Source organism: Pygocentrus nattereri, chromosome 24 (assembly GCF_015220715.1).
Source record: "Pygocentrus nattereri isolate fPygNat1 chromosome 24, fPygNat1.pri, whole genome shotgun sequence".
Taxonomy (NCBI): domain Eukaryota; kingdom Metazoa; phylum Chordata; class Actinopteri; order Characiformes; family Serrasalmidae; genus Pygocentrus; species Pygocentrus nattereri.
This window is the reverse complement of record NC_051234.1, coordinates 18,038,688-18,052,822: the sequence shown is the minus strand read 5'-3', so window position 1 is coordinate 18,052,822 and position 14,135 is coordinate 18,038,688. Positions and strand designations below refer to the sequence as shown.

At 37.8% G+C, this 14,135-nt stretch overlaps 1 protein-coding gene across 1 annotated transcript; it reads right to left on the bottom strand.

The window, feature by feature from the left end:
• Positions 1–367: 367 nt before the first annotated feature.
• Positions 368–12,169, bottom strand: terf1 (telomeric repeat binding factor (NIMA-interacting) 1). The gene is made up of 10 exons (XM_017696206.1): positions 11,947–12,169; positions 10,909–11,004; positions 10,547–10,674; positions 9,448–9,534; positions 8,840–8,989; positions 8,005–8,264; positions 7,818–7,856; positions 6,636–6,733; positions 1,466–1,551; positions 368–548 (listed from the first exon to the last, which is right to left on the bottom strand). The coding sequence occupies exons 1-10, from the start codon at positions 12,065–12,067 to the stop codon at positions 387–389; spliced, it is 1,227 nt and encodes a 408-aa protein (XP_017551695.1). The 5' UTR covers positions 12,068–12,169; the 3' UTR covers positions 368–386.
• Positions 12,170–14,135: the final 1,966 nt, after the last annotated feature.

The following is a 14,135-nucleotide window of genomic DNA, read 5'->3' as shown; positions in this document are numbered from 1 at the left end:
TGGTTTTGGACAGTAAATAAAATGGCAATATTTGTGTTCTAGACATGGTTCCCTTCACCACCACTGTAAAGAAAGCTGAATTAACAGTGTGATCAGGTGTGTTTGAATAGCTAAATCACCAAATTTTGCTGGACACAGGACCACCAAGACTGTTGTGCATCCCCTGCAGTAAGATTTTAAACAACACTAAAATGGTGCTAATAAAAAGCAGTTTTACCTCAGAATGCATCAAGGCACATTTTCAACATTCTTAATTCTGCATTTTTAACGCGGCTCTTCAGTTCTTGTTATTTATACTGAACTTGAACTGAGATTCAGCACTGAGGTAAGTGGCTTTAACAAAAGCTGAGCTCAGTCTTTACAGCTCAGCGAGAAGCTGTAAGAGCTCAAGAGACCATTCCAAGTTTCTTCATAGTTCGCCACCGGTCCTTAAGCATGACGCTTGTTCGATCTTTAAAGACAAACTCCTCCAAAATTTTGGTCCACTTTCCCTCTCCAAAGCGCTTCACTCCAGCTATCAAGTAACGGTCTTCCATGTATGTCCACTTCTAGAGGGCACAAAATATTAGAATGTTAGTGTCGAATACAGAAAACTAATGAAACTAAGCTAAGGGTGCACTGACCATGAATCCTTGTGGCCAGATTGAATACAAATCTAATTTAAAACAAATAACATTAGCAATTATATTTTTTCATTCATTTATTGAGCAAATAGCACATACTGTGTGATGGTCCTAACTACAAATCGCACACAAGGTTGGCTAAAATACTTTGAAGAAGTGACGGCTGAACACTGAATACATTGTCCTAAATGTATTCAGCAATGTATTTCATTATAACATTTAAAAAAGTAACATATTTAAACTGCATGATGTACAATAAAAACAAAAAAATACATGCTGTAATTTTCATTTATTTCACACTGTTGATAGTGTTTCTCTTAAAGATGTATTTTTTAAAATATTAGCAGGTAAACTTTATAAAAGTATTCTCTTAAAATAGCAACTGTATTAAAACTGGATCTGCATTCTGAAGAGTGCCTTTACAAAATGTACACCACAAACCTGAGTGCACCTATATGGTAAGCGGATAAAATGGAAAATGTAGAAACAATCAAGTGTACATAATGAAGTGGCTGTTCAGGGAGTGTGTGTGTGTGTACCCACAAGACTTTTTAGGAAATCAATGGAAAAACATCCCATACCACTTTATGTATTTGTATTTGTTACTTTATGTATTTGCTTAATGATTTCTTGTTATGACCTTTAAAATGATTTCTACTGGTCCATTTGGCATAAACGTTTGACATGTCAATAGCACCTGGCAAAGACATATAATGTAAAATAAATAAATAAAAACAACCCCAAAACAACAAACAAAACAATGTTATGTTCTGATGGTGATGTCATGTGGTGTAAATGGAAGCATAGATCTTCTCTAAGCACTGAAGCACGGAAGCACTCACCCTCTTGCTTTTGTATTTTGGGTGATCAGGCATATCCTGTGGTGTTTCCTGTTTCCTGTGGTCTTTAAAACTCAATCTGGGTACATCTGTGTTAAACGACATCAACATTTTATTGGCATTTAATATGGGCCACACAACATTACTACTAATAATGTAAAAAAGGGAAAAACCTTAAAGCATATTAATATAAGGAGATTAATTTCCAAGGCAATTTCTACTGGTCTTGATAAAAAATTTTTTTTTTGGGCAAGTTTAAATTTAACAAAATAAAGATTTCAGCATAATAGGTCATGCTTAGAATCTTCACAAACAGACAGTTCTTAAGCTGATAAATAGGAAGTGGAAAAAAATGACTAGATTAGTAACATTAGCTGAGGTAACAGACCATTAGCATTTGTCTGTTCATCTAAAGATTGACTGCCCTTCTCTGTGTACATTTCAAGCCACATGATGTACTGCGTCTTTTTGTGGTCTTAATAGACTTTAATTTAATACAGTGATGGCTAAATGCAGTGTGGAGCGCTGAGACTCTGAACAATGCTCCGAGTCACAGAGTATCAGCACCAGAGCACACCATAAGGTTTGGAATTTTTGGATACTGCGATGCTGCATGGTGACTTAAAATGTTCTAACCAGTCAGAAAACAAAGAGACTGATGCAGAGGGCGCACCACCGATTAGGGTGCAGCTGGATGATTCTGAATAAGGGTTTACAGTCACATTCATGTAGCCTTGTTGCACTTAACAGACCCGTCGGAGATGTGTCCAAGTGACGTGAGCTAATCTTAAACACCACCTACTGAAGGAATGTCTACTGTGTTATATGCTATCAGTATTGTGTGGTCACTTCCGTCACACCTATGCTTTGCTGCTCCAATACCTTTTATTGTTAATGGTCAAAACAGCTACATGCCTGAGTAAAGAATAAAGTTATCCACCAGACAAAAGGCCGGCCTCCTGATTCATGAAGAGGGCTTGACTCTTCACTACATCAGTTTTTTAACACTAGTCTGATTAGGGTCAGAAAACTTTCAGTTGAAACATCACCCATGTATGAAAACTACAACCTCATTTCCAAAAAAGTTGGGATGCTGTGTACAATGTAAATAAAAACAAAATGCAATGATGTGCAAATCATTTAAACCTTACATTTAATTGGAAATAGTATAAAGACAACATATCAAATGTTGAAACTGAGAAATTTTATTAACATATGAAAAATATATTGCCATTTTAATTTGATGCCAACAACACATTCCAAAAAAGTTGGGACAGGGGCAACAAAAGACTGGGAAAGTTGTGTAATGCTAAAAAAAAAACACCTGGAGATTAATTGGCAATAGCTTAGTAAAATGACTGGGTATAAAAAAAAGCATCTCTTTCAGTAGTAAAGGTGAGGAGGGGTTCACCACTCTGTGAATGACTGCACAGGCAAATAGTGCAACAATTTAAGAATAAAGTTTCTCAATATAAAATAGCAAAGAACTTTTGTTTTTCATTGTCTACAGTACATAATATCATTAAAAGACTCAGAGAATCTTGAGAAATCTCTGTATGTAAGGGACAAGACCAAAAAACAGTATTTGCCGGCCATGAGCTTTGGGCCCTCAGGCAGCACTGCAGTAAAAACAGACATGATTCTGTAGTGGAAATCACTGCATGGGCTCAGAAACACTTCTGAAAACCACCATCTGTGAAAGCAGTTTGTCGCTGCATACACAAATGCAAGTTAAAACTCAAACACAAAGGAAAAAAAAACAAGATCCAGAAATGCTGCCACCTTCTCTGGACCTGAGCTCATTTAAAATGGACTGAAGGGAAGTGGAAAAGTGTTCTGTGGTCCGACGAATCAACATTTGAGATTCCTTTCGGAAATCATGGACACTGTCCTTCGGGCTAAAGACCATTCAGCTTGTTATCAGCACACAGCTCAAAAGCCAGTATTCGTGATGGTTTAGGGGGGCATTAGTACACATGGCATGGGTGACATGCACATTTGTGAAGGCACCATAAATACTGAATGATATATACATGTTTTGTCAACACATGCTGCCGTCCAGATGACGTCTTTTTCAGGGAAGGCCTTGATTATTTCAGCAAAAACAATGGAAAACCACATTCTGCCTGTATTATAACAGAATTGCTCTGTATTAAAAGAGTCCAAGTGCTAAACTGACCAGACCTGTCAACACAGTGCTGTTAAAAGAAGAGGTGATTAAACATTATGGTAAAGAGGCCCCCGTCCCAACTTTTTTGCAACATGTTGTTGGCATCAAATTCAAAATGGGCATATATTTTTCAAAAACAATGGAAAACGGAAAAAACAATTTTCAGTTTCAACATTTAGAATGCTGCCTTTGTTGTATTTTCCTTTAAAACTATGGTTTACATAGTTTGCATTTTATTGCATCCTATTTTTACAACCCCAATTCCAATGAAGTTGGGACGTTGTGTAAAACATAAATAAAAACAGAATACGATGATTTGCACATTTTTTTCAACCTGTATTCAATTGAATACACTACAAAGACAAGATATTTAATGTTCAAATGGATAAACTTTATTGCTTTTTGCAAATATTCACTCATTTTGAATTTGCAACACGTTCCAAAGAAGTTGGGACAGGGACATGTTTACCAATGTGTTACATCACCTTTGCTTTTAACAACACTCAATAAGTGTTTGGGAACTGAGGACACTAATTGTTGAAGCTTTGTAGGTGGAATTCTTTCCCATTCTTGCTTGATGTACAACTTCAGTTGCTCAACAGTCCGGGGTCTCCATTGTTGTATTTTGCGCTTTATAATGCGCCACATATTTTCAATGGGCGACAGGTCTGGACTGCAGGCAGGCCAATCTAGTACCCGCACTCTTTTACTACGAAGCCACGCTGTTATAACACGTGCAGAATGTGGCTTGGCATTGTCTTGCTGAAATAAGCAGGACGTCCCTGAAAAAGACGTTGCTTGGATGGCAGCATACGTTGCTCCAAAATCTGTATGTACCTTTCAGCATTAATGGTGCCCTCACAGATGTGCAAGTTACCCATGCCATGGGCACTAACACACCCCCATACCATCAGAGATGCTGGCTTTTGAACTTTGCGCTGATAACAATCCGGACAGTCCTTTTCCCCTTTGGCCCGGAGGACACGATGTCCACGATTTCCAAAAACAATTTGAAATGTGGACTCATCAGACCACAGGACACTTGTCCACTTTGCGTTAGTCCATCTCAGATGAGCTCAGGCCCAGAGAAGCTGGCGGCGTTTCTGGGTGTTGTTGATATATGGCTTTCACTTTGCATGGCAGAGTTTTAACTTGCACTTGTAGATGGAGCGACGATCTGTGTTCACTGACAGTGGTTTTCTGAAGTGTTCCTGAGCCCATGTGGTAATATCCGTTACAGAATGATGTTGGTTTTTTAATGCAGTGTCGCCTGAGTGATCGAAGGTCACGTGCATATAGTGTTAGTTTTCTGCCTTGCCGCTTACTTGCAGAGATTTCTCCAGATTCTCTGAATCTTTTGATATTATGGACTGTAGATGATGAAATCCCTAAATTCCTTGCAATTGCACGTTGAGAAACATTGTTCTCAACAATGTTGTTCACAAAGTGGTGAACCTCGCACCATCCTTGCTTGTAAACGACTGAGCCTTTCAGGGATGCTCCCTTTATACCCAATCATGACACTCACCTGTTTCCAATTAACCTGTTCACCTGTGGAATGTTTCAAACAGGTGTTTTTTGAGCATTCCTCAACTTTCCCAGTCTTTTGCTGCCCCTGTCCCAAATTCTTTGGAACGTGTTGCAGGCATCAAATTCAAAATTAGTGAATATTTGGAAAAAACAATAAAGTTTATCCATTTGAAGATTAAATGTCTTTGTAGTGTATTCAATTGAATATAGATTGAAAAGGATTTGCAAATCATTGTATTCTGGTTTTATATATGTTTTACACAACGTCCCAACTTCATTGGAATTGGGGTTGTATTTACATTCTGCACAGCGTCCCAACATTTTTAGAATTGGGGTTGTAGGACAGTAATCCATATAATAATTTTCAAGAGCTAAGCTATCAACCGATGTCTCTTATTGCAAAAGGGATGCAAACATTCAACCAGGCAGCATGTTACTAGTTAAAACTTAAATACAGAATTTAACCAAGTGTTTACTTACTATACAATCTAGGGCTTGAAAACATGACCCACAGGAAACCTGGCATCCAACAACGATAGTGTTATTATTGTTTATGTCTGAACAGGTGCTCACTGTGAAATCACGTTGAAAAGGGCTAAGACGGTGGTAAAGGCATGGTTGGTGGTTGTGGTTATTCTAGTAAAGGGTGAGGCTCTACTTTGTTGTGACGTAGAAATCAACAGTCTATTGAATCACTTACCTTCAAAGGAAAATACACCATGATTGCGGAGATATCACATTTCATAATTTCTTTAATGAACTAGCAGAGAAAATGCAGATTTTATTTCATTGGTCCCCTTTAAGTTTGCATGGAAATAAGTTCCTATGACTACCTCTGGTCTACAGAAGTGGATTTTTTAAAGATGCAAATCACCCCAAGGACCTGGCTTGAAGTAAGTAAGTAAATCAGTGACTCGGCCATTCAGTAATTCAGTCACTCAGTTGGTAACTGAGTTTGTCAAGCCAGTCGGTAAGTGAGTCTGTCAGTCAGTCAATGAGCCATTCAGTCTGTAATTCATTCAGCAAGTCAGTAAGCCAGCAGGTCAGTCAGCCTGTCAGTAATTTTATTAGTCAGTTGTTAAGTCAATCAGTAATGTAATAAGAGTTAGTTGCTCTAAGATAGTCAGTTGATAAGTTAGTCAGACAGCGAGTTGGTAATCCAGTCACTCAGTCAGAAACTCAGCTGGTGGGTAATTCAGTCACTCAGTTGGGAAGGCAGCTGGTAGGTAATTCAGTCACTCAGTCGGAAAGTCAGCTGGTTGATAATTCAGTCACTCAGTCAGTTGGCAAGTCAGTCGACTTGCAAGTCAGTCATTATGTACATAAGTCAGTAAATCAGCTGGTTGGTAAGTCAGTGAGGCTCCTCCACAAGAAAGTGCTATTGACCCCTGGTGACTGTACATCCCCTTGTTTTGTAAGTAGCATGAGTTGTAAACCACTTGCAGTCAATTTTATATAAAACTGAGAACTTACTTAATGTTGATTTTCTGCGGAGAGTGCACAGAGACTTCTTTTCTGTCTCAGGTTTCCAAGGGTGAACAACTTTTGTTGAGTATAGTTTCTTTTTGGGTCTGTGAGAAAACACAACAAAGCCATGTTACTTTAAATAATTGGAAAATGGCTTTAAAACACCCTCTTCTTGCTCTGTCCACAAATGTGTTCTTTCATAGTTACTGTTGTGAAGTTGAACAAGCTTAAGGGAATGCTGCAAAAAACCTCCTATGAATGTTATTTCATTTAAAACGATGTATATGCTGTAAAACTAAAAAAGCACTACAGTTTCTCATTAGCTTTAATGAATAACTCACTCTAAATGTAGGTATTGTGATATAAACTGAGTCGTGTTCACCAGTTTCTCAGCTTGAATGAATAACTCACTCTAAATGTAGGTATTGTGATATAAACTGAGTCTGTTCTACAGTTTCTCATTAGGTTGAATGAATAACTCACTCTAAATGTAGGTATTGTGATATAAACTGAGTCTGTTCTACAGTTTCTCATTAGGTTGAATGAATACCTCACTCTAAATGTAGGTATTGTGATATAAACTGAGTCGTGTTCTACAGTTTCTCATTAGGTTGAATGAATAACTCACTCTAAATGTAGGTATTGTGATATAAACTGAGTCTGTTTTACAGTTTCTCATTAGGTTGACTGAATAACTCACTCTAAATGTAGGTATTGTGATATAAACTGAGTCTGTTTTACAGTTTCTCATTAGGTTGAATGAATAACTCACTCTAAATGTAGGTATTGTGATATAAACTGAGTCTGTTTTACAGTTTCTCATTAGGTTGAATGGGATTTTTACCAGCGTTTTGTAAATTTTAGTCAACCTTACAATGATTGCTGTGAAGGAACACATTAGGCCCCAGAAAATAATTACAATGGATTATTTATAGCAAAAACAGATATCCACTTTCAGGCCAAGATTTATCTTCACATATTGTCAGAGCACAGTTTCCTTTTATACGACATAAATTATCCAAAAAACGTTTTTTTGAGCAGGAGCATAATCAAAACTTATACTTTAAGTAGCAACAATTCCTGTGAAAAAGATGCAACTCTTTATAAAATCAACAATGAAAATGAATATACAGACAAAAATAAACGTATCTGTTGCTCATTTACTACATCATATAAAGATGGACTCACCTCAGCTTTAGTTCTGACGAAACCACTTTTGCCTTATTCCTTCAAACAGAAATAAAGAAAAAAAAAACACAAAACAAAAACGTGGCATTTCTTTAGCTTTACCTAACAAGTCATTTATAGTACACTTAAAATATTTCAAATGGCAAGAAATCACAGATGCCTTACAAATTGTAGAAAAAGATCGTACTTTGTGGAGCTGTTCACTGTGTGGCTTGGTGACACTGCCCTTTCTTGTCGAGCTTCCACAACTTTTGTTGCAGCTTTGTGGCTCGGCGATGCTACTTCTGAAAGTTCCTGCTCCGACTCCATCCCCTCTGCCCTCTCTTGTCGAGCTTGCACAACTTTTGTTGCAGCTGTGTGGCTCGGCGATGCTGCTTCTGAAAGTTCCTGCTCCGACTCCATCCCCTCTGCCCTCTCTTGTTGAGCTTGCACAACTTTTTTTGCAGACTTAAAAAATAAACAGAACTTATAAATAAATAAAACTTTTTAAAATAAAAATCATACTGTTAGACCAATATTGTGCTTAAAACAATAGTCTGTCAGGGAACTCAATTTTACTCGATTTTCCCCACCACCTTTCCTCGATCAGCCATGTAATGTTTGGTGTCTGAAGGTTCAGTTCTAGCACTGGAACTCTGAGGCTAATGTAACTATCACGTATGCTGACTCATTAGCATATGGTAACTGCATGTGTAAAATCATCACACACTTGCCTCCAACAGTCTAGAGTTGTTCAAATTTCTAAGAGACTGGATCATGTGGTTTCTGACACCGTATCACAGGCTACTGTCTATGCACATGAACTAATGTACCAACAGAATTAAGTTTTTAGGTGTGTGACAGACATCTGTTCATTTTTATGTAAATCTAAAATCCAAAAACATCGGAAAAATGTCAAATACTACTGAAAATATTGGCCCTTGACATTGATATTCTGCTACTCGTTTTTTAAGGTATTATTCAAACATATGACCCCCCCAAATGGTCTGTATTACTGTTAGAGTATATTTTCAGTACAATACCTTAAGCAAAAAGTCAGACGGATATTTCTCAAGAAATGTGTCCAAGAACATGTTGACGCTGTCCAGCAGACGACCGTAGGAGAAGCTTGTCAGGAGTTGATCATAGACGTCATTCTTGGTTACAAGTGTAGACAGTTTTCTTTGCAGTTTCTGGAAGGCAAATCATTTTTGACTTCTTAAATCAAAAAGCTAACCAGTGTAAGCATTTCAGTATGTGAGGCTGCTGAATCAGCTTATCAGTGCTCTGCCAACAAATGTGTTTTTCCATAGTGACATTGGACAAACTTTACAGAATGCTGGTAAAAATCTCATCCAGCCTAATAAATTTAGGCTTTGTTCTCTTTGAATTTGCTTATATTTGACAAAGGTTACTGCATTTGCTTTGCGATTAGAAACTGTCTCAAAAATACAGGATGAAAAAAGTGTTGCTATATTTATTTCTGTCTCTATATGTCCATCTGCTGACACTTCCTGGAACATGAATGGGATTTTAACCATCTTTCTGCAAAGCTTTTCCAGCCTCACAACAACTGCCACAACATAACAACTGTGGACTGAGCCTGGATACGGAGATTTCCATGCCACTCTAAGAATGCACACGTGAATACCTCTGATAAAGAAGTCTCCTTCTCGAGCCACTGTAGTGTCTCTGCTGCTAGTTGCACATTCCCCTTCTCTAAACAAACACCAACACACTGGAGTGACACAGGAAAACAGGGCACAAACTTAAAGCATGAAAAACTAAACATTTTCAATCTGTTGTAATAAGTGTTTTAAACATTGTTAAAACTTCAAAGTGTACCATCCACTCTTCATTCATACAGTCCATATAAGGAAACTGAGCTGCAATTAGCCTATTTTTTATTTAATGCTTTTTTGATGACACGAAAACTAACACATTTACATATACCTGCCTAGTCAGCCTACATTAGTTTAGCTCCAACCACTCACTCTAAAGTTATAAGGAGTGTTTCAGTCCCAGCTGCATTTTGAAGGAGGCACAATAATGGGGATCCAATCAGAGCAAAGATAATATCCATATAACTGTATTAAAGGCACAACCTGCTTAATTCCAAGGGATAAAGAGAGTGCGGAAAAATAATTATGACGTTTAGGTACATAAGAAATCAATATGAGCCCGTTCAAACCTTAGGTTTAAATCCTCAATTTAATATGTTATGTGGAAATGAACTAGGACTAGTGATTTGTACAACATTTTCAAACTTCCTCTACTCTAGTGCAATAGTTTATTCATGGAATGTAATAATGAACTGTTCAACAATCTTTGATCAATAGTAGAGAAATAAAACCAAACATTACAAGCAAATATAACTTTATTTGACAGATTGTTTCAATTAAAGAGGATCATTTCAATAGTACTGGAAAAATCTAAAAACAGACACTGAATGAAAATGTAAAATTATATTAGCACTTTTTTATTTCAACATCTTTTGTTAAAAAAAAGTCAATGAATAAATAAATCAATAAAAACTAGGCTTCTGGGTGCAGCCTATCAGATTTAAGTGGATGGAGAGGGGCGGAGCCTGTGCTATAGGCACACCTGCACTCAAATGACTGGACTTTTTTTCCCTAAGGGCACTAAAATTCGAAGTGTTTTTTGGGGTTCCTATGGTTGAATAGCGGCGCACAGCAGGTTGAACACGTACACAACCACACACAAAAACTGAACTAGAATTAAAGCTTTACCTGAATAAACAGCAGCCTCCTGATACGTTCATATAGGGCAGCATCTGCCACAGTATCCTCTAGGTTTTCCCAAACTGTAAGTGCCGACATCAGTGGAGCAATTCGGGCATTAGCGTCGTAGTGCACCTCTAAGAAAAATGTGCCATTAAAGTCTGCAGCAGATTCACCATTATAATCAAAAGCTAATGCACTAATATAATCCGCAGCATATGCACCATTACAATACAGTCTAGAGCTCATGCACCATTACAATGCACACAAATGCACTAAACAATCAGCGGCAGAACAGGATGAAATGTAAAATCATGGGCAAATACACTGTAAATAAGAAATTAAAAGTAAATAAGCAATAAACAAGTTACCTAAATTTTTTCCATCCATAATTCTGGATAGAAAACAACACACTGTTCGCTTTCTTTGCTGATCGTCCTGCAGATTAGTTTCACTGTCAACAATCGCTGGAAAAATAAATATAAGAGAAAATAAATAACAAACCAGTTGCTGAATAAATATTATATATATATATATATATATATATATATATATATATATATATAATATAATGTAAGCATTACTACAACACAGCCCTAGACAGTTGAGTAATAACAAAATAATATTGTGTTCCAATGTATCTATACTTTTAAAGTGCTTGTCGTTCCAGACCTAGAACTCATAAGATGAGAAAAAAATAAAAAACAAAACCAACTCTGACATACCACCCCAGTGGTCAGTTACTGACCCCTGCTGGCCAAACTGGTTTAGTGCAAACACTAAGTGGGCCGTGTTAACATGAAAATTAATATATTTTATGTCATTACTTTAGCAGAAAAACATCCCAAATTTACATCACAGTAAATACACGAGTATCTGGTAGAGTTAGTCACATACAAAGCAATTTAACGCAATTAAACCTGAAGCAGCTACATATTCATAACTGCTCCCTTTTGAATCACAGTGAAGTTAAATAATTAATACTTTTACACTGACAATCAACATTTGAGTGGATAATTCATATCTATCCAACCACCGATTTTTAGCAACAGGGTTATTAAAAGTTACTGCCTGTTGTTCTAGCAGTTTTACAGAAGACATTCATTTCTGTCATGGCTGACATTGTTGTACTCACTGCATAACAGATAAACATCTGTTTTCAACGAAGCTGAAGTCAGCTTCTTATTCGTATTTTCCGTTCCACCTTAAGTGGCTCACACTGTGCCGGGACTCCATTCCGTTACATACCAGTTACACAATATAACTACCGAACCATTTAAGGTGGAACGGAAAATTCGAACGCAAAACTAATTTGATGTGCGTGTTTTTTCAACTATAAAGCAATCACTATTGTCACAGTCACATATAAATGCCGTTATATTATTAATTCTTAACATATTTAACGTTACCTTCATAAAGTCTCATGTTTTGATTAAACTTCTCTCTGTTTGTGTCTCTGTAGCTGTTGCACACAGAGCGGAAACAGAAATCCATCATCCAGCACCGCGCCACGCTCTCCACCTCACACATCAGGATGATTTAATCCGGATAAATAATATAAAATAAGGTTTTATATTGTTATTAAAACTCTGCAGCCGTGCTGCTATACGGCTAAATGTTAGCGGCTAATGCTACTAAACGAATTTCGCGCTTTCGGAGAAACACAAACAGCACAGGAGCACAGCGCCACCTGCAGCAGCGGAGAGCGAATGATGCAGAAACAACAAATTACAGAAAATCTCGAAAAGCGTATTGTTAAGTAAGTACTTGAAAAAAGCTAAATGTATAGAAAACTGTTAAAGATCTTACGTTAAATCAGACATTGCGCTTATATCAATTAAAATTAACAGTGCATATTATACATTCGTATTGCATTTTATTTTTGCCCTGGTGTCCCCTCATGTTTGTTTGGGATTATTTATCAAAATATTTCACATGACCATCATCTAAACAGGCCGTTTTTAGTGCATTTAGGGCTAACATATGCAAATGAGCTATGTTCTGACTGGCTCTGCTGTATTGTGCCTTATTCAATAGGGGCGGGGCTAAACTGCTTTAGCCTCAGTAGATGAGAAGGGGAGAGCTGCAGACCGCAGCCCTAAAGGGGAGGGAACTGGGGGAGGGAATCTGTCAATCATTTTTTTGCATCAACCATTTAAATAACTACTTTTGGCCGTCAATCACATTTTGCATTGGCCAACCGCAGATTAGAGCAAGCTGTCCGTCATTTTTTGCATTAGCCAACTTGAGGGTCAGTCTGCAGACCTGCACTCTCAGCCTGACATGGACCGCCAGCCTGTTAACGACGTCAGCGCTGCTCTGACGCCACAGGGTTTTTGTTGGTTTTATGAAGGAAAAACAGTTTTGCTTCCTAACGGGAATTGGCTTGATGGTTGCTGTTAGAGACCATTAGGAAACGAACAATTGTATATGGAATCAGTCCCAGAACACCTGATTAAATGATTTGAATCCCTTACACTGTGATATCAACCCAGAACACCATTAGCAACTGAAAACCATCAGGAACCGACAGACACTTTTAATGGGTTCTACGACTTTTTTGAACCGGTAGGTACATTAAATGGAATTCGTCGTTTTATGGACGAGAAATGTATTATGTGATGATATTGCTCAGCAGAAGCAGCCAAACGTTAACATGTAATCTAGATGTTGTGAGAAGGGGAAATTCTACAGACCAGAGACCTAAAATGATCATAAGCACTAAACACTGAAGGCAGACAGTTCCCATCAGGAACCAAGTGGCTATGAAATCACTTTTTGTGAACAAGCAAAGTTACCCACAAGGTCAGGGAGAACATGTTCCATCAGTTCACTAATGCTTTTATGTGTAATGGTCAGTCAGTGTTTGCATGAACTCTGTCCTGCTGTACCTGCCAAAGAGACCTGAGCATGCACATATAAGCAAGAGAGAGATTTCACACAGTGTAGTGAAGTAAAAAATAAAATGTGTCTTTGTAATGGAGTGCAGTTAAAGTAAAAAAATTGTCCAAAATAGAAATAGTTCAGTTAAGATACATGAAAAAATGAATTAAGTACAGTAATTAATTACATGTTGTGTGTCTGTCTATCTATCTGTATGCACACACACACACACACACACACACACACACACACACACACACACACACACACATATATATATATTGGAGATTGCATGATCTCCCCATGTCTGTGTGGGTTTCCTCCGGGTGCTCCGGTTTCCTGCCGCAGTCCAAAGACATGCAGTGAGGCCAACTGGACATGCTACATTGCCCCTAGGTATGAATGTGTATGTCTGCCTGTCTGCCCTGCGATGGACTGGCGACCTGTCCAGGGTGTATCTTGCCTTCTGCCCGATGACCACTGGGATAGGCTCCAGCACCCCTTGCTACCCTGAGGTAGAAGCGGCTTAGAAAATGTTTGTTTGTGTGTGTGTGTGTGTGTGTGTGTGTGTGTGTGTGTGTGTGTGTGTGTGTATATATATATATATATATATATATATATATATATATATATATATATGTATGTACCAGGTGAGGGTCGGGACGTAGATCGACCGGTAAACAGAAAGCTTTGCCTTTTGGCTCAGCTCCCTCTT

Coding starts and splice junctions, on each gene's coding strand:
- terf1 (XM_017696206.1), bottom strand. CDS start 12,067: ATGTGTGAGGTGGAGAGCGTGGCGCGGTGCTGGATGATGGATTTCTGT. Junction 8,990..9,447: donor AGGAGACTTCTTTATCAGAG/GTATTCACGTGT, acceptor TTTGCCTTCCAG/AAACTGCAAAGAAAACTGTC. Junction 1,552..6,635: donor CCGCAGAAAATCAACATTAA/GTAAGTTCTCAG, acceptor CGTTTAACACAG/ATGTACCCAGATTGAGTTTT.